Source organism: Phytophthora cinnamomi (genome assembly GCF_018691715.1).
Source record: "Phytophthora cinnamomi strain GKB4 chromosome Unknown Contig46, whole genome shotgun sequence".
NCBI classification, from domain to species: Eukaryota; Oomycota; class Peronosporomycetes; order Peronosporales; family Peronosporaceae; genus Phytophthora; species Phytophthora cinnamomi.
The window spans coordinates 252233-270112 of record NW_027150979.1 but is presented as its reverse complement, the minus strand read 5'-3'; the positions used below and the strand labels follow the sequence as shown (position 1 = coordinate 270112).

The 17880-nt window shown below is 55.8% G+C and overlaps 10 protein-coding genes across 12 annotated transcripts; 5 read left to right on the top strand and 5 right to left on the bottom strand.

Moving 5' to 3' along the window:
• Nucleotides 1-55: 55 nt before the first annotated feature.
• Nucleotides 56-1294, bottom strand: IUM83_12674 (kinase protein; the record flags this gene model as incomplete). Its single annotated transcript, XM_067937317.1, has 6 exons — nucleotides 56-157; nucleotides 216-279; nucleotides 351-416; nucleotides 478-574; nucleotides 642-809; nucleotides 871-1294. The coding sequence occupies 6 exons, from the start codon at nucleotides 1292-1294 to the stop codon at nucleotides 56-58; spliced, it is 921 nt and encodes a 306-aa protein (XP_067790372.1).
• Nucleotides 1295-1563: 269 nt separating this feature from the next.
• Nucleotides 1564-2085, top strand: IUM83_12673 (DUF1772 domain-containing protein; the record flags this gene model as incomplete). Its single annotated transcript, XM_067937316.1, has 1 exon — nucleotides 1564-2085. The coding sequence occupies one exon, from the start codon at nucleotides 1564-1566 to the stop codon at nucleotides 2083-2085; it is 522 nt and encodes a 173-aa protein (XP_067790445.1).
• Nucleotides 2086-2628: 543 nt separating this feature from the next.
• On the top strand, nucleotides 2629-4032 carry IUM83_12672 (uncharacterized protein; the record flags this gene model as incomplete). Of its 2 annotated transcripts, none has more annotated exons than XM_067937314.1 (2): nucleotides 2629-2631; nucleotides 2746-4032. In XM_067937314.1, 2 exons carry the CDS (start codon nucleotides 2629-2631, stop codon nucleotides 4030-4032), a joined length of 1290 nt encoding a protein of 429 aa, XP_067790516.1. The 2 variants fall into 2 exon arrangements, with proteins under 2 accessions (XP_067790516.1, XP_067790517.1); XM_067937315.1 differs by having other exon boundaries at nucleotides 2743-4032.
• An 887-nt stretch (nucleotides 4033-4919) lies between these two features.
• On the bottom strand, nucleotides 4920-7094 carry IUM83_12671 (kinesin-like protein; the record flags this gene model as incomplete). The annotated part of the gene is made up of 1 exon (XM_067937313.1): nucleotides 4920-7094. The coding sequence occupies one exon, from the start codon at nucleotides 7092-7094 to the stop codon at nucleotides 4920-4922; it is 2175 nt and encodes a 724-aa protein (XP_067790374.1).
• Nucleotides 7095-7293: 199 nt separating this feature from the next.
• Nucleotides 7294-8145, bottom strand: IUM83_12670 (Cytochrome c1 heme lyase; the record flags this gene model as incomplete). The annotated part of the gene is made up of 1 exon (XM_067937312.1): nucleotides 7294-8145. One exon carries the CDS (start codon nucleotides 8143-8145, stop codon nucleotides 7294-7296), a length of 852 nt encoding a protein of 283 aa, XP_067790373.1.
• Nucleotides 8146-8444: 299 nt separating this feature from the next.
• IUM83_12669 (DEAD/DEAH box RNA helicase) lies at nucleotides 8445-10046 on the bottom strand (the record flags this gene model as incomplete). Its single annotated transcript, XM_067937311.1, has 1 exon — nucleotides 8445-10046. The coding sequence occupies one exon, from the start codon at nucleotides 10044-10046 to the stop codon at nucleotides 8445-8447; it is 1602 nt and encodes a 533-aa protein (XP_067790423.1).
• Nucleotides 10047-10645: 599 nt separating this feature from the next.
• IUM83_12668 (uncharacterized protein) lies at nucleotides 10646-11506 on the bottom strand (the record flags this gene model as incomplete). The annotated part of the gene is made up of 2 exons (XM_067937310.1): nucleotides 10646-10953; nucleotides 11026-11506. The coding sequence occupies 2 exons, from the start codon at nucleotides 11504-11506 to the stop codon at nucleotides 10646-10648; spliced, it is 789 nt and encodes a 262-aa protein (XP_067790467.1).
• A 513-nt stretch (nucleotides 11507-12019) lies between these two features.
• Nucleotides 12020-13542, top strand: IUM83_12667 (uncharacterized protein; the record flags this gene model as incomplete). 2 transcript variants are annotated; one of them, XM_067937309.1, is made up of 2 exons in its annotated part: nucleotides 12020-13221; nucleotides 13365-13542. In XM_067937309.1, 2 exons carry the CDS (start codon nucleotides 12020-12022, stop codon nucleotides 13540-13542), a joined length of 1380 nt encoding a protein of 459 aa, XP_067790465.1. The 2 variants fall into 2 exon arrangements, with proteins under 2 accessions (XP_067790465.1, XP_067790466.1); XM_067937308.1 differs by having other exon boundaries at nucleotides 13061-13221.
• A 267-nt stretch (nucleotides 13543-13809) lies between these two features.
• Nucleotides 13810-14412, top strand: IUM83_12666 (uncharacterized protein; the record flags this gene model as incomplete). Its single annotated transcript, XM_067937307.1, has 1 exon — nucleotides 13810-14412. One exon carries the CDS (start codon nucleotides 13810-13812, stop codon nucleotides 14410-14412), a length of 603 nt encoding a protein of 200 aa, XP_067790422.1.
• A 1762-nt stretch (nucleotides 14413-16174) lies between these two features.
• IUM83_12665 (Major Facilitator Superfamily (MFS)) lies at nucleotides 16175-17734 on the top strand (the record flags this gene model as incomplete). The annotated part of the gene is made up of 1 exon (XM_067937306.1): nucleotides 16175-17734. One exon carries the CDS (start codon nucleotides 16175-16177, stop codon nucleotides 17732-17734), a length of 1560 nt encoding a protein of 519 aa, XP_067790464.1.
• Nucleotides 17735-17880: the final 146 nt, after the last annotated feature.

The window sequence follows — 17880 nt, the reverse complement described above, 5'->3', positions numbered from 1 at the left end:
AATACTATTGTGATTTATAATTGAAAATGTGACATTATGGCAGTAAATCGCGCGGTCATTTCGAGACGGGATGCAAAACGGCCAGCTTCTGGAAGGCGAGCTGCAGGTTGAGAATGCAGCCGGTGATCGCTGGACTCTCGTAGAACAAGCGGCAAAACTGCAAAACGCAGGTTAGTCGTACCGTACTTGGCTGACTTTGCAATGCGGTGACCAACCTCTTTGAAACTCGCACTCTGCACGGCGATCTGCTCCACCTCCGCCATGGGCGGGATGTTGAAGCTGCAGTTCAACGGCAGAGACGTACATGTTGGTACTGGGGGTGATCAGTTCACGACGTGAAGGCAACATACGCGTTCTGCTGCGCCACGACTCGAAGTCTGGCGATGACGCGGTCGGCCGCCACGGCCAAGGCGATGCTGCAAACGCACACAAACGGTTAGCTGGTGCGTTTTCTCAAGTTTCAACTTTCAAGCACACCTCTCCGATCGGGTACTGGTGGTGCGTGGCGAGGTGCTCCGACCGTCCTTGGAAGACGACATATCGTGGTAGATGTCGTAGGTTTTGTTCAGGAACTCTGCATTAGGACCAATAAAGTAAGACACAACACTTTTTCCCAGTCTCATCAGTGCAAGCAAATTCACCGTTGAAAAAGAAGCACGCGCTGAATGCCGCCAATAGCGTCCGAAGTGATGCACGACGTTGACCGTCATCTCCTTCAGATAGATGGCACGTCGCCTGTCTTACCAGTTGCAGCGGCAAGTCCCTGCACTGACACCACAGCATCTCGGTGAAGTCGCCAACGGACAGCACTGCGAACAAGTCAGCGCTGCACCACCGGAACGAACCCTCCAAGCTCCGCAACGCACGTACACGTGTTCTGATCGATCCTGGCGTAGCTGCGCTGCAGTTGCGAGAGGAACGCAGCACGGTTCTGCAGGCAGCCGTGGATATACTCGAACGACCGGCCCTTGACGTTGGTGCCCTTGACGACGGCGCCGAAGTAGCTGGCGATGAACTGCGCCGGTTGGTCCGGTCGCTTGTCCTGCAGCTGGCGCACCAAGTCGTCCACGTAGAACTGCACACCCGATTGCTGTAGGTAGAACTCGCTGGACGACGTGAGCAGCGACGTGAGGCCGCGCGACGGCAGCCGCGTCAGCGTGCGCAGCTTGGATCCGCTCGAGGCGGGCGACACGGCGGCAGCGCTGCCGTCTCCGCTTTTGCCGCCGTCGCCACTGGTCAGCGCCGGGATGCGGTAGGCACCGGCGATGAGCCGCTCGGCCTGCACGCGGCTCATACGGCGCTCGCCGCCACCAGCGTCGGTGCTCATCCAGTATCAGCTTCAACAACAGGATCGGCACCGCGAAACGTCGCGAGCGAGTATAATACCGTTCGGGTACACTGTACCGTGACGTCGTGTTCACCGGCTATAAAAAGGTCCGATGCGACATAGAGTCCACGCCCCCAGCTGCGCGTCACTATTCAGAGGGTGTTTGAGCTTGAGTGGCGTCACTGGCAGTTGACAAGGGGCTCACGCAGGACCGGCAGCTTCCTCCTCCTCTCTGCATGGGCGTGGACGCGGAGGCGCTGGCACAGCTGGCGGCCACGGGGCTGGCGGGCATCTTCGCAGGGGCGTCCACATACATCAGCGTGGCGCAGCACCCGGCGCTCATGGAGACGGACGCGCTGGTGTTCCAGGCACCCTTCTTCCGCCGCATGTACTTCTACGCGGCGCGCATGCAGGGCCCCGTGGCTGTGGGCAGCGGGATCAGCGCGCTGCTGGTGTCGCTGCTGCAGAAGCAGCGCGGGCCGCATGCGGGCATGCCGCGCCTGTGGCTGGCCAGCGGCTGCCTCATAGGCGGCATTGTGCCATTCACCGTGCTCAAGATGCTGGCGCTCAACTACAAGCTCGTGGACTCCAAGCGTTGCGTGCACCGCGGCCAGTCGTGGATGCAGGAGATGCTGCGGCGGTGGGGCAAGCTGCACGCCGTGCGCGCCGGCGCCAGCGTGCTGGCCTTCTCCGGGATGCTGGTGGCCATGGCCTGCGGCGGGGATCGGACGCCAGCGCCGGCACTCAAGGCCTCGTAGACGACAGGAACACAACAGTGCAGCAGGTGACGGCACAAGGAGGAGGACAGCCCGTCACGCGCTGCACCCACACAGACAGAAGACGATAGGACGGCAGGAAGATTATTTTATTGGCTACGGACGTGTAGAAGCCGTAGCCACTCGGTCACTTTGACTAATGAATGACCATGTTGAAGAGCATTCGAGTCTCGACGCGTTGAAGTGGAATACGGTGAGAGGTACTAGCTGTTCATGGTCGCTCGTTCTTACTGGTTGAAAGAACACGAAGCCGCTGCGGATTGGCTGACCCGCTCACACGTCGCAGGTTTTGTCACTTCAAGGCAACTTCTGACTTTGGGAAGGGCCAGACCCAACGGGGTCTTCACTCTTGTGGAGCTTCATGCACTTTCCCGCATGGCTGCAGCAAGATGTAAGCCACCGCAGCTCTCAGTGTTGAAAACGCTGACCAAGACACAACCGAGAGCTGACCTATTGGCAACCTGCAGCCAACTTCAGGCTCACTGAGCTCCACGCTCAGCTCGAAGGAGACACTCGAACTAGTTCATGGTATGTTGAAGAATGTTCTGTGTTGATTTCCACCGCCGCTATCTCCTGATTCGCTATGTGTAGTTTTGAGTCTGTCTGACTTTTCCCCGGTGTTGTATCTTGCCTCTGTAGAAGATATTGGACGAGCTCCGGTACCTGCACACGCTTCTGGTCAAGAACGTTCGCCACCTCCTGCATCTGCTCGCGACGAGCGTCACTAAAGCCCGTGCCAGCGTCTTGGAGCTGCTGAACAAGTACTTCAGTCTTGTTTTCGCGGACTCGCCGGCCAAAGTGCACGAGGCAATGGTCGACTTTAACCACTGGCTCCTCGAAGTGCTGGCCGACACGCGATCCGAAGGCATCGAGTGGGGTCCATCGTACGGCGAAAATCCCTGGTTGGCACTGGAGCAGCAAGATCAGCAGTCTGGTACCTCCCAGATCGACGAAGTATTCACTCTTGACGCTACAAACACGATTCAGCTGCTTCGGACGTCGCGCGAGCACTACATGACGCGCTGTGACAGTCTCCAGCAGACCAACGCCGACGTCACAATGCAATTGGAGCAGCTAGAAATTCAATTCAAGGAGGCTCTATTCCGTGCGTTTGAGTCGCAGCAGAATTTGTGTCGTGAGCGAGAGCTGACAGCGCTGCGAGAGAAACATCTCGTGCTGGGAGTGCAACTTGGAGCCTACCTCGCGCAACAAAACACACGAATTGATCATCCGATCGACCTCAATCAGCAGATAGCAAGCGCCTTCAGCATGCTGAACGTTCTCAGCAGTGCAGCTATCCCTTCTGGTGATTCGACTTCGGCAAATGACCTGGAAGAAAAAACCAGCGCAGCGGACATCGATGTTGAGCCAGTTCAAGACCGGGAAGCTGGTGGCACTGACATGGGGGCTTCAATCTTGGTTGACCAAGTGGAACTCGTGGCTCAGTCCAGCCGTGAGGTTGAAGCGGAATCGCCCCAACAGGATACGGTTGCTCCGTCCTCCAATGATCAATTCGCGCTGGACCCTACGGCTTCGTCGCCCAGTGGTTGCAACTACCAGCAGCTTATCCAGTTGAACGCAAGCGAAGAAAAGAACAGTAGCTGGTACCGCCAAGCACTACGGAAGCTGAAGGAAGAGCGTGAACAACGTCGTTTTCTGCGCAAACCCAGTGACAAAGCTACAGAAGCAAGTGTCGTGGCCTCTCCAACGCTCCGTAAAATTGATGTGGAAGCTGCATCGCTTGACCTTTACAAGCCCCTTGAATTCCATGAGCTTGCCGCCATTCGAGTTCCTACCGACGACGCCGCGACTGGAGACTCAACGTGGTACCACAAAGCGCTGCAACAACTAGAACAAGAGCGTAAGCATCGCGCGAGCCTTCGCAGGCGAACAGAGTCTTTCTCTTCTACTATCTCTATCGTCGACTAACTGGCAAACGAAAGCAGAACGTAGCATGAAGTACCACAATCAAGAAAACCAATCGAGATAGCCCTCGCCATCGCTACATCAGTCATGATTACAGCCCAAAACACCTCGCCTTCAACGGCAGTGTTTGCATGTGCAGTTAGTGCTACGAAAACAGCACTTCGAAGAAGAACCGATTTTTCTCGGAAAATACATTTTTAAAGCAAATATGAACAGTTTGCTTATTCTTCATCCATCAATTCACCGCGCATCGTTGAACTTATTTCATTCAGGCCACCCAGTGATCTCGCCACAGCAATGCCCCACCTTCACACGGTCCACCAGTCATCATCAGCGCAACCCCATCCAGAGTCCGAGGCTTTGGACATCGCTCTCTATCTCTTAGGACGCCTTTTGGAGACTCAACGCGAGAATTCTCGGCTTCGACTTGAGCTGAATCGCACACGTGTGCGGTCGCGAGTGCTGCAGGGACGACTGGACATGCGAGTGAGGCAACTGAGCGAGTTGGTGACGAGCATTCGCGAATTTGTTCGACTGTATCGCTCCGCTCGTGCAGCCGCTGGCGATAACGACGAAATGGGTCAGCCATTTTCGCGATTCATTTCACTGGACAGTGTTGCTGATAGTGAAAACGAAACTTCCAGCAACAGCGATAGCGCCAGAGCTATCACTACATCGAGTCAACCTGAAGACTGGATCGATCTCGAAGAGGACGCGCAGCGCCCGTATTCACTGTACCGTGGCAGCACCGATAGGCTGTAGCAAGTACGCGAGCAGAAATCCATAAGAGAACCAGCACCCCAACGACACCGACACGACACGACTTTGACAACCACAACTATTGATGATACCGAGACTTCGATCCTAAACACCTCGACACAACACAACAGTCACCAAGTTTTATCCCAGACAATCATGTCATGGAGACGCTTCTCAAGATCTTCGTTGCGTTTCCCGAGCTCCACAATGTCGTCCCGAGCGTTCCGTAGGAGGTAAACAGCATAGTCGTATTTCTCTTGCATCTCGTGTTGTTCCTGGAGAAAGTCATTCTTGAGCGCTTCCACCATTTGAGATAATTTTTGCTTCGTCTCGTGCTTCCACTCAGCGTGCTCCAATTGCATCTGATGCATTTGCTGCTGGAGCTCAAGAGCTCTTCCTCGTTGTTTTTCTACTTCCTCTGCAAGCTTCTTCTCTTTGTCTGCAGTCGCCTCCAATGCCAACTTCAATCGCTGTTTATCACTTTCGGCTTCTTGCTGGAACCGCTGGCGCTCTTCATCAAGCGCGGACTGCAAGTACTCAGCACGCTCCTGTTTCATTTTTTCGCGCTCGTCATCCTGGATAGCCTTACGCAACTTGTCGTCCTCTTCTAGCAAAGCACTCTTTGCTGCCACCTCGGCCTCTTCCTCGACCAACCGCTCTTCGCACAGCTTCAGCTCTTCTTTGAGTCTTGCTAACTCGTCACGATCCGTGATCAGCAGCGACTTGTGCGACTCAATCTGTTCCATGAGTTGTTGTTTTTCACGGGGAGTCTCCGTTTTCATCTGCTGAAAAGCCTGAACGCCGAGCTGCAGTTTGCTTTTGTTTTGTGTGTAGCTCTGCTTGCGCACACGCATTTCCTTCGAGAGCTGGACCTTCTTCTGCTGCAAACCTTTTACCTTCTTCATGATATCCATCTTCTCCTGCTTCACCGTCTGCATAAACCCAAGGATCTTCTTTTCGTTTGCAAGTGAGTTCTGCCTCTCTTGTTCATACAGTTCCGTGAGTCGCTGCTTCTCTTCCCACGACTGCTGCTTAGCACGCTCGAGATTTGCGATGGTCTCCTCCATTTGACCCATCATTTCAGGGTTACCAGTCGACGCGGAGGTAGGTCGCGCCACCATTTGGCGGAGTTTCTCGATCTCCTCTCGCAACTCGCGAATAATCTTTTCATTGATGTCTTCATTCTTTTTGGTTGCGTTCTTGATGGACTTGGCTCGGTTGGCGTATATGAGGGTGCTCAAGCTCTCCTCATAGTTGTAGTCTGCCGGCGATATGGCTGCAATCATCACAGTAAGCGAGTTCCCACCGAGCGATTCCTGCAACAGCCTCGTAAGCTTCGAGTCGCGATACGGAATATGTGCCGCCTTGCCGCCAGCCTTTCGTGACTTGTCTGCAGAAGCTAGCATGTTGATCACGTTGCCTAATGCGCTCAGACTCTTGTTGATCGCAGCACCTTCCTTCAATCGATCACCAGTCGCACCCGTCTTGGACGCGCGCTCTGAGCCAGCAAGGTCCACCAGGTTGATCTTGGCGTTCATACACGTCTCCTTCCGCACACCAGCCAGCACTTGTGATCGCTTGGATGAGATCTTGATGGTGAAGCAGCTGTGCGAGCGAGAACTACGCTCGTTCATCTGCGTAGCAGCTACCTGCCGCACTTTGTTGCCCTGCTCCAGCAGCCGAGTGACGTCCGCAGGGTCACGCACGACAAGTTCTGCCAGTTGCTCGACGTAGATGCCCATGTCCGGGTGCTCACGAATCTTCAGCACCTTGTCCGATGGATTGAGCAAGTCCTTGATGACTTCGTTGTAGATCTCCAAGAACGACACCGTCACGAGATATTTGATGGCTCCGTCATCGTCGTGCTTGGCATTCTCTTCATCGCTCGCGTTGATCCGAGCAAATAGGTCTGCGTTCATGAGTGGCACAATGCCGTGGTCGTCTCCACTCCCCATCATAGTGTGCGTCTTGCCGGAGCCCGTCTGGCCGTACGCGAAAATGGTGCCGTTGTAGCCCTGCAGAGCTTGGTCTACCAACGGTTTGGCGATGTCTCCGTACACTTGCGCCTGCGTGCTCTCGGTGTAGTAGGCGAAGTCAAACGTGTACTGCTTCTTCTCCGATGCCATATCCGAAGCCTCCGATGCAGCAGCTGAACTGGAAGCCGCGGCTTCTGCGTCCGCGTTGGGGTAAATGACCACCGTGGTCCCATCCAGCACCTGCACAACTCCGCGTGCGCCCATCTGCGTCTCGCGCGAGCTCATGGGACGGCATCGCACCGCCACCTTCACATTCACGTCCGTCGACATCACTCGTCAAGCTCACAAACTGAGGCGTCGTTTTTCGACTTGGGTCGCTGCTGGTGCGTCTCTTCCTGAACACCTGAACATCAATCACAGCACCAAAACCAAGCGCACACGCACAACACCACCTTCTACACAGCGCGAGTCTCGGATTCTTTTGCTGTCAATAAACTGCTACGTATTGCTCGTCTCGCCAGTCGAGTGTCTAATTGGTCTTGGGGGTGACTTTCGAGTGGCCACCCTGTTCGTCCTTGGCCTCCGCCGGCGTCTTGGCATCGACGCCGCCGAAGATGGCGCCCTTGAAGGGCAGCAGCGGCATGATTTTCTCGTGGAACTGCCACCGCAGGCGGTCGACGACGCCCTCCACCGAGTCGAGCGCCGGACGCACGTCCAGGTACACGGACAGCGGGCGGCCGGGCTCTGGCTGGCCGCTGTAGAAGTCGATGACGTAGCGCACCTCCTTGCCGTCCCGGTCCACGATCCAGTCGTGGCGGTCGAAGGGCAGCACGGACCAGCCGAGCGTGTGCATGATCCTGGCCTTGGGGCTGAACTCCGTGGGCTTGCCCAGGAACTTCTTGAGCTTGACGGGCTGCGAAGCCGCGTGGAAGCTCTCCCACTTGAGCACCTCCTGCCAGCTCTGCTCGTTCACCGTGTTGTGGATGGCCACGATGGTCTTCATCTGCTGCGCCTTGGGGTCCCAGCCCTTGCGCTTCATGGCCTTGAAGTACATGTCCTCGCTCGGGTACTCCCACTTGTCCTCGGTGCCCGTCTGGTGCTCAGGCGTGAAGTCGCCCTTGGGGATGGAGGACACGGCGCGCGCCTTGGACAGCCGCGTAGACGGCGCCGCTCCGTTCACTGTGAAACCCGCGGCGTGGCTGGCCACGCGCATCATCTCGGCGTTGAGTCCGGCGTCGTCGTCCGCGGGGCACGAGGCAGCGCCGCCCATCTTGGAATGGTCCACGGGACAGCCCTGCGCTGACGCAGAGGCAGAGGCGGCCGGCGGCTTGTGGTGCGGGTGCGGACACGCCGCAGCGGCGGAGTTCACTTCGGCGGTCATGGCTGCGAATGGGCTGCTGCTGGCCGCAGGGTGGTGATGGATGTGCGCCCATGCTATGTTTATCGAGCATATGTTTCGTGACCGTTGTTTTGAAGTCTTTGTGCCGTTATTTTCCAAAAACGAGCGTAATTTTGGTTTACCTAAGTACAATTCCTAGGCGCTTGCTGATTGGTTTTTAGGAGGTCGTGCATAGTGTACATGCACATGTTCCAGGCCCAGATATATTCGTCTACGAAAAGAGTTTGGTGCGAAGATATACTTGACAAGTGCGAGAAGAAGGTTGGTAGGTTACTATGTATCTATTGCTTGTCTGCTGCGGCGGACTTGTGCTTCTTGTGCATCTTCTTGTTGGCGCCGCTGTTGTTGTGCTGCTGCTCCTGGCGCTTGGCCTTGCGCGCGTGAACCTTGTCGTCGAATCCGCGCTCGGTCAGCTTCATCTTGGCCACGCGCGTGGCGGTGGTCACGTCGTTAAGCAGCTTGAGCACCTTCTTCTCGGGTGCCTCGGCCTCAAAGTCGTCCATCTTCTTGCCCACCTTTGCCTCGATGTTCTGCAGCAGCTCGATGTCGTGCTGCGTCACGAGAGAGATGGCCTGGCCGCTGCGGCCAGCACGGGCGGTACGACCGACACGGTGGATGTAGTCGTCGGCGTCGCGGGGCAGGTCGAAGTTGAGCACGACGTCCACCTCGGGGATATCCAGACCACGACTCGCGACGTCCGTGCTGATGAGGATGTGGCTGAGTCCGCTCTTGAATTTGCCCAGCGCTGCCAGACGCCGGTTCTGCGACATCATCGAGTGCAGTGTCACGCACTTGGTACCGAGCTCGTTGCCAATCTCACCCACCAGCTCGCACATCTTGCACGTAGACACAAAGATCATCATGGAGCGCAGCTGACGCTTGGACGAGGAGGTAGCGGCCTCCAGCAACTGCTCGAGGTCCTGGTCCTTCTTGCCCTTGCGGATCTTGGGCTTGTAGTTCTTCTTCTTCTCCTCTTCCTCGTCTTCGTCCTCGCTCGGATCCAGCATCTTCATCAGGTACATGAGGTACGTCATCTTGACCTGCGCCGGGATGAATAAATAAAACTGCTTGAGCGTGGCCACCGTCTTGACGCTGGGCGTAGCGTCGAAGCGGAACGCGTCGTCGGACAGCGCCGTCTGCTCCAGTCTGTCGAGGTTGGCCGTCATCGTGGCGGAGAAGAGCAGCGTCTGGCGTTTAGCCGGCAGCTTGTCGAAGATGAAGCTCAGGTCCTTGGCGAACGACACGTCCAGCAGGCGGTCGGCTTCGTCCAGCACCACATACTTGACCAGCGAGATGTTGGGCGGGTCCACACGCAGCAGGTGGTCGCGGAAGCGGCCGGGCGTGGCCACGATGATGTGCGGGCGCTGCTGCAGCGTCAGCGACTGCTTGAGCATGTCCACGCCGCCCACGATCACGGCGCAGCGCACGGCCATGGAGCTGCCGAAGGCGTTGAACTGGTCGGCGATCTGGAAGGCCAGCTCGCGTGTGGGCGTGAGCACCAGCGCGTACGGGCCGTACGGATCCTTGCTCAGAGTGTGCAGGATGGGCAGCGCGAAGGCCGCCGTCTTGCCGCTGCCGGTCTGCGCACAGCCGATGACGTCGCGGCCGGCCAGAATGGGCGGGATGCAGTGCGCCTGCACGGGCGTGGGGTGGCGGATGCCCAGCAGCTCGCAGCGCTTGACCAGCCACGGGTCCACGCCCAGGTTCAGGAACGAGATGAGCAAGTTGGACGCCGAGTCCGCGCTCTCCACCAGCACTTTGTCGCTCTTGCCATTGGACGGGGGCTCTTCTTCGGAGTCGGAGGCGGAGGGAACGGCGGGCTTGGGCTCCGCAGCTTTGGGCACGTGGGCCTGGCGACGGCGCTTGCCGAACAGCACGCTCATGGCAGTTGACGTTGTAGCACTGAAATGGCTGGACGGCGGATTGGTGGTGTGGACACACAATGTACCCATCTACAAGACATGTAATACATGTCATGTATTAAGCGTACACAATAATTGTCTTATTGCAAATAAATTGCAATTATTGCAAGCTGATTTTTTTTTACAATGAAATCGTTTGTTGAACCATACTGTACTTGATGGCCTTCTCAAAACCTGGGGGGACTCAGCTGTATGAAAATCCGCCCCTGGGTACCACAAGATCGGTGCCATGCTACTTCTGAAGGTTGCCGAAAAAGCATGCGGTTTTCCCAAAGGAAAGTTTAGCTCAAGTTGGCTTGCACGATGCGTATTAGGTTGTATTTTAATGATATTTTGGCGAATGGAGGATGGAATTGTTGGATTTAGGGATGCAACACAAAAATTCACTTACGTAGAATGTGTTACAATTTAGTAAAACAAAGTTTTTCTTTATCTTTGGTATCTGCAGAACTCTGATCGTGTCGCATTCAAATACATGACAACAATTATTTCCCTTTTAGAGAATATCTTCGCGAACGTATTACAAGTAGACAAATGAAGCTGCTTCTGTATCCCATACGTCACGGTAGGGGCAGGAGCCGGTCGATCATGTCTTGCGCAACGTCATTATCTTCTAGCTTTTTGCGAGAAAGTAGCAGGTGCACCATTGCCTCACGCTTTGCGGTTTCGAGCTCCACCCTTTTCAGTGTCAATTCAATCTCCACGTGCGCTTTTTCACGAGCGCTCGCCTCCTCCTTCAGCTTCAGCTCTTGCTCCTTCAGCTGCAGTTCTCGTTCCTTCAGGCGGTGCTCGCGCTCCTGGATCATACGCTGCTCTTCGTAAGCGCGTAGCACTGCTGCCTGTTGACTCAGTAACCGCTGGAGTGAATCTGAGTCAGGTTGAAATGGTGGTGGTGGGGGTGGTGGAGGAGGAGGGTGGACAGCGAGTGGACGCTCCGTACTTATGATTGTCGCAGCGGCAACGTCATCTGACGTGTCCTTGGGCCGGTTGGTCATTACGTCGCGCAGTTCGTAGTAATGGGGGCAGCGCCTCAGCACCGCGGCTCGAAGAGCATCTTTGTCCGTGTCAGCAGTCTCGCAGCCTGCCGAGAAAGCCACTGCCTCGCGGTACTGCTTCTCTAAGTTGCTGATCTTGTCGCGAACGCCAGCACCATTGCGATGCTTGATGCCAGCGGCCTCCAACTGCAGCAACACGCCCTTCAACAGCGCCTCTTTCGTGTTGCCGTTGCTTCTGTCACTGCCGCTCCACTTGTCGTAGTTGCCCGGGGCTGCGAGCCAATCCAGCACCACCCGAAGCGACGACTTGCCGCTGCCGACTCCGTCCGAGTCCCAGGGGATCCTGCCCGCTCGCGTCATGTCTCCGGTCTTCTCGCTGCGTGCAGACTTCCGGGCCTCCGTCGAGGAACCTCCCTTGCGCTTCATCTTGACTGTAGATTAGCTCGCTATGTGCAGGAGTGTTTTGGCCAATGAGAGCGAACTATGCTGTCTCTTGCAGAAAACAACTCGTGCATTATTCAGACGTTCGTGGTGGTCGAATCTGCACGGAATGAGGATCGCAGTCCAGCATTAGCTTGCTGCATCGTAGTCTTGATAGACGATAATGGAACGATGATTCGATGAACTGTGTCAAGTGCCACCCGGCTCGAAACCCTCCGATCGCACCAATTCATTCAACCAGGCATTTAGACGCTACCCCACATAACTTCCATTCATTTCAAGGTCAAACGCATCGAATTCTAGTGTCAGAGGTGCATTTCGGAGCATTGGAATCCAGCGTGAAAATTGACAAGCAAACCTCCGTTCACACCAGTGGGGGGAGGAAGTCTGTGGAATCGTCATTCGTATTGGTAGTCGACTTGCATTTCTCGCTTTGACACTTTACAATTTGCTGCGTACCGTCACAACAAGTTGTATCCCCTCCCCACTTCGTCCGTCATGACGCTGCTCAGACCTCTTCTCTCTATCTTCAGTCTAGCGGCGGTTCTTCAACTCGCGTCGGGGATCGAGTACACCGACAACGGAGTCGCCATCGTGGGCACCACGGAGTCGCTCGATATCAACGTCACCGCCGGAACCTCTCGTGAGGACCTCATCTCGTACGAGTTCGCGTCGTACATCGCCGTCCACTTCGCTGGCTTCAACCTGCCGGACGGAGATTCCGTGGTCATTACTTCCCCGGACGATAACTCCACGGTCTCGCACACTTACGTGGGTCGGGGGCGCGACCAGAGCGGGACGTTCATCGCCAGCTTCATCCCGGGCAACTCCGCGACCGTCACGTACAACTCCGTCGGAGCCGCTTCGACTGGACAAGGCTATCGTATCACCGGGTTCTCCCGCGGATACCCGACCATGGACCAGGAGTCCATCTGCGGCGGCGGAGACCAGTCGCTGCCGGCCAAGTGCTACGCGCCAGGCTCTAACCTGTCCGAGGGACTGCCTCAAGCGTACAAGAAGGCGCAGGCTGTCGCTCGGCTGTTGATCAACGGTACTTATCTGTGCACGGGTTGGCTCGGAGGTAGTGAAGGCCACCTCTTCACGAACCACCACTGCTTCGAGCAGGAGGAGTGGGCGCTCAACACGGACTTTGAGTTTGCAGCCGAAAGCTCCTCGTGCAGTGACCAGTGCGAGACGCAGCTTGGTTGTGCGGGGAAAATCGTGGCCACGACATCGACGTTCATCGCGGACAGTGAGGACATCGACTACTCGGTGGTACAGCTGCCAGACTGCGTCGACCTGTCACCGTACGGGTATCTCCAGCTCCGTGAGTCGGGGCCTGTGGTGAACGAATCGATCTACGTGCCTCAGCACCCGGACGGTTATGCCAAGCGCATTGCGAGCACTGTGGACGACGGGAGTGACGCGACCATCCTCAGTGTTGGGGTGGATGGAAGCTGTGGAACGGATCAAGTGGGGCACGACGCAGACACGCAGGGAGGTTCGTCGGGGTCGCCGCTGATTTCAACCAGCGACAACTTGGTGGTCGCCATTCACCACTGCGGTGGCTGTGCGAATGCGGCGATTGATGTTCGCACGGTGCTGACGGATTTGGCGTCCAAGAACATCACGATTGAGAACCTGGTGGCGTCGGATGATGATGCGGGCCAGAGCGATCCGCCGTCGTATGCTCAGACTCCGTGCAGTGCTCAGTCCTCTAAGAACTCCACTCATACGGCACGAAACCACACGATGCCCTGCAGAAATATGACGAAGCAAGGGTCGAGCAAGACTGCATTGAAGACGGCCGCTTCGAACGCGACTAGCATTGTTGTGTCCGCAGCGAACAAGACGACGCCTTCACCGACACCCGCAGCGAGCACGCTGACAGCATCGCCGCTAGGGACGGTGGCAGCCTCGACGAACGCACCATCGGCAGCGAGTACCAAGACTTCGAGTACTGTTACGACGTCCAATTCGACTTCAGCTACAACTTCAGCCTCAACGACAACGACTTCTAAGACGGATACCAAGGGCTCAACCTCTTCGTCCGTCTCCACAACGACTTCAGCATCGAAGACTGCTCTAACGTCCGCCTCGGTGGTGACGTCGACGAAAGCCACGACGACCTCATCTGCTCCATCCACTGCGACGAAGGCATCTTCGACACCGGTCAGCTCGGTAACGTCAAGTAGCTCATCGAAGACCACCTCGACTTCATCCGTCTCGAATACTAGCACTACGGTGTCTACATCGACATCAACCACGACTTCTCCAAAATCGGCGGATTGCGACTCGACTGCTGTCTCAACATCGAGTCCATCTTCTACAGCGAGCACCGTGGACAACAATACGATCGTCGGGAAGCTCAAGGCTGCAGTGGTGGGGCTTTCGTCCCCTGCGTCAACGTCCGCTGCAACAAAAACCGGTTTAACACCCGCGGCCACCCCGAAGACGACGACGCCGACTCCGGTAATTACATCGACACCGGCATCGACAAGAGCAAGCGCAGCACCTCCGGTAGCAAGATCACCCGTGACGCCCTCGCCAACATCGACATCCACGCCGAAGCCTTCGGCGTCGGCACTAACAACTTCAACCGTGGCGACGCCGGCACCAACAGTGTTGGGACCAGTGACTCCCTCGCCAACAACCACATCCACGACGCCGGCCTCAACAGCGATCTCAACTCCCAAGCCAACAACGACTGTACCCCCCGCAGCGACACCAGCTTCGACGATCTCAAAGCCATCCCCAACGCCGACCTCAACTCCCAAGCCGACGCCAGCTTCAACTTCAGTGGAGAGCAGTGGCAGCAGCGGCTGGGGCGACGTCGAGCAAAACTAAGCGCTCCGGCCCGGAGCACTACATTACTAGGAATTCTCATTTGATAAGGCTCGAGGAACGAACTCGGGTCTAAAAATATGCAACAATTCCTTCTCTCAATTTGTTCTGGCTGAATGAGACTTGTGTGCATTTAGGCACGGCATTTTTGATGCCCCGCGAAGCTTGCGATCAATTGATCGCGGGCCGCGCAGCGAAACTGGTCCGAAACCAGCCGATGATGAGGTGCCAGATCGGTGCACGCGTCGACGCGTACGTGCAACGCTCGGTGGATGATGGTGGGCGTTTCCATGTAAGCACAGGGGCGCTCGCCCACCGACCGAGGCCGTCATCTGCGATGCTTATCCCAACCGCATGACCCGTCATCTACTTTTTTCGCGCGGGATCGAGCGTTCTAGAACGTCAGGTTGGCGCCGCAGACGCGAGTGAACTTGCGCGAAGTCTGCCGACGTTAATCAATAATTCGTTTCAACAGGGTTATAGATTCCTAGATTGCCTATATCATACAAATCTCTTGTCAACAAGGCAGGATTGAAGCTTCAACTGAAGCGGATACTATCGGTTATGGGAGGTCTAGACGACCAAGTTTCTTTTGCTCGACACATCTTCATGTACTTGTGTATCGACGGATGCAGTGCTGCCTGGAACTCAGAAGCATAACCCCGGGCTGTGACATGTTGTCACCGACTTCCGCAGGGATCCTCCGTGCTATCAGTGCATGTACACGTAGTGCGCAAAACGATGGTCATCTCCAAGATGAACCCCGCATTCCAACAATCGACTTATTGGCGAAATAGTTCACAACGTATTGGGATGTCTAGGCGGTCAGGACGAGCTGCTATTGATGCTTCTGGTACAGTACAGTTAGTCTAAATGATTTAGAGACCACGGGCCGTTGAAAAGTGTCATCGCAGGTCGTCGTGACGGGCTATGAGTTGGCCACAGTTGGGTTTTGCGACAGTCGCAGGCAGTTGCATGCCCAGCGAAGTTCTGCTGAAGTCGGCGATCCAGGCGTATTAAACCTGCTAAAAAGTTAATCTCTCCCCTAAAGCATGTACAGCCCCGGGCACTGCGCACAGGTTTGATGTGTCAACCCTTGTCAAACTTTGACAACGGACAACGGGAAGTGTAGTGCTCGGCTCTTTTGAGGCCGCCACAGCACCGAGTCTCAAGCTGCGATCTCAAAGTGATTCCCCAGAGGCTGTGCATTGCATGCGTGCCATATGGTCACCTCGGGCATGAAGTATTTTATTGAGGTTTGGATCGCGGGGCGAGGTAATGGGTAAGGCAGACCTCCCTGTCACAAGAACTGCCCGCGACGAACAAAACGCAAGGCCAGCGTCAAAATTGAGAGCAAAGGTACAAGGCTGACTCCTCCGCACTGGTTTGACACAATAATCCCCACGGACTAAAATCGCGTTGGTCACAGGAACTTGATCTGCTAAACAGGTACGCATGCAACCCCTGCAGGGGAGGATATCTGAAATTCGCGGAGCACAAGCTGTAAATGGTTGCTTACGCTCGAGCATACTTTGCTTTAAATGTTTGCTTACGCTCCGGCTAATGGAGTCCATCAAGGGGACCGTCATTAACGCACGCGTTTCTTTCCCTTCTGGAACGCATTGAATCCCACTAGGTGTCGCGTCCCCAATTTTGGATAGCCCTCCTCGAAGTTGGTAACAAGCTGTCAAGGCACTAGGAATCCAATCATTCTTCAATTTGCCTTCTCAGCAAGAACCAGCATCACCAGCATCACCACTCTCTTGGTTGACACCTTCTTGACCCACCGCACCTCTTCAACTTCGCCTCATGGCTGCACCCGACCTGAGAGCGAGCGTCAATAGCTACCACGATGGCCCGACGGATGGTAGTCAGGCCTATGCCATCGTCGTCTGCATGTTCGCATCGCTTGGCGGCTTCTTCTTCGGCTACGACCAAGGCGTCACTTCCGGTGTCTTGATCATGGACTCGTTCTTAGAGGACTACTGCGTGGGTTGGCACAATTTCACCTACGAGGACTGCACGCGATCTTCGTCTGATCTCCCTGCGCAGTGGACCACGTTTACTGTTTGGTACAACATGGTGTACAACCTCGGTTGCCTGGTTGGCGCTCTGATCGGTGGCTTTGTCGCCGACCGCTTCGGCCGCCGCGCCACCATCTTCTCGGCTGGTGTACTGTTTTGTATTGGCACATGCTGGCTGTGCTTCACTCCATCTCACGAACACACCATGATCTACTTTGCGCGTATCGTGCAAGGCTTCGGTGTCGGTAACTCGTCGTTCTCGCTTCCGCTGTTTGGCTCGGAGATGGCGCCGAAGGAACTTCGTGGTCGTCTAGCTGGACTCATGGCCATTCCGATCACGTTCGGCCAATGGCTCGCCAACCTCGTCAATATTCTGGTAGACAACACCGATCAGGGCTGGCGCATCAGCAATGCCGTCTCGATGATCCCGCCCATTATCGTATTGTGCGGCATCTTCTGCGTGCCTGAGAGCCCTCGATGGACGTACCAACACAAGGGTCGAGAAGTGGCTGAAAGCGTCCTCAAACGTCTGCGTCGAACTGATAACGTACGCGGCGAATTGGACGCCATCGGTGTCCAGATCACGGAGGAGGAGACTGGCAACAAGGGTTTGCGCGGACTTTGGGAGCCGTCGATCCGCCGGCGTGTTATCATCGCAATGGTGATTCAGCTCGGACAACAAGCTACTGGTATCAACCCTATCATGACTTATGGCTCAATGATTTTCAAGGATATTACCGGCGCTGGTGTCTACGCGTCATTGTTGCTCAGCGGTGTCAACTGTTTGAGTTCGGGCCCGGGCTTGATTTGGCTTGACAAGTACGGACGTCGCTACATGGCACTGATCGGCGCTGTGGGTATGGTGATTGGACACCTCTTCGCTGCCATTCTATTCACTGCTGTTTGTGATGGTAACGTCGACAATGCTGGCTGCCCTACAGTCGGCGGATGGTTCATCTGCATGGGCACGGCGTTCTTCGTCTTCAGTTATTCCGTTTCATGGGGCTCCTTGCCGTGGATTTACTGCTCGGAGATCTTCCCGCTCAACGTGCGTGCATCCGCTGTGTCCATGTCGACGGCTGCGAACTGGGTTGGCGGCGCCGTCATGACAGAAGTGGTGAAGCTATTCCCGTATCTGAATATCAACGGCGTGTTCTTCCTTTTTGCGGGTCTGGCCGTGTGCTGCGGTCTGTTCATCTACTTCTTCTGTCCGGAGACCAAGGGCATTTTGCTGGAGGATGTGGAGAGTCTGTTCGATCGTGGCTACAGTACGTCGACGTCTCCGTCGTTCGTCGAGGTCAAAACCCCAGTGGAGAACAGGAAGAGTGCTGTTATCATGGCCTAGTGTAAATTCACAGCACCTGGCTTACTCGGACACGTCGACGGAGTGTATACTGTTCGTCTTCACTACTACTAATAGCGACTGTTTGTATAGTGGTCATCGTGAGCCCACCCGCTGGTCAATTGTGCGCGTCCTCGCTGTCGGAGTTG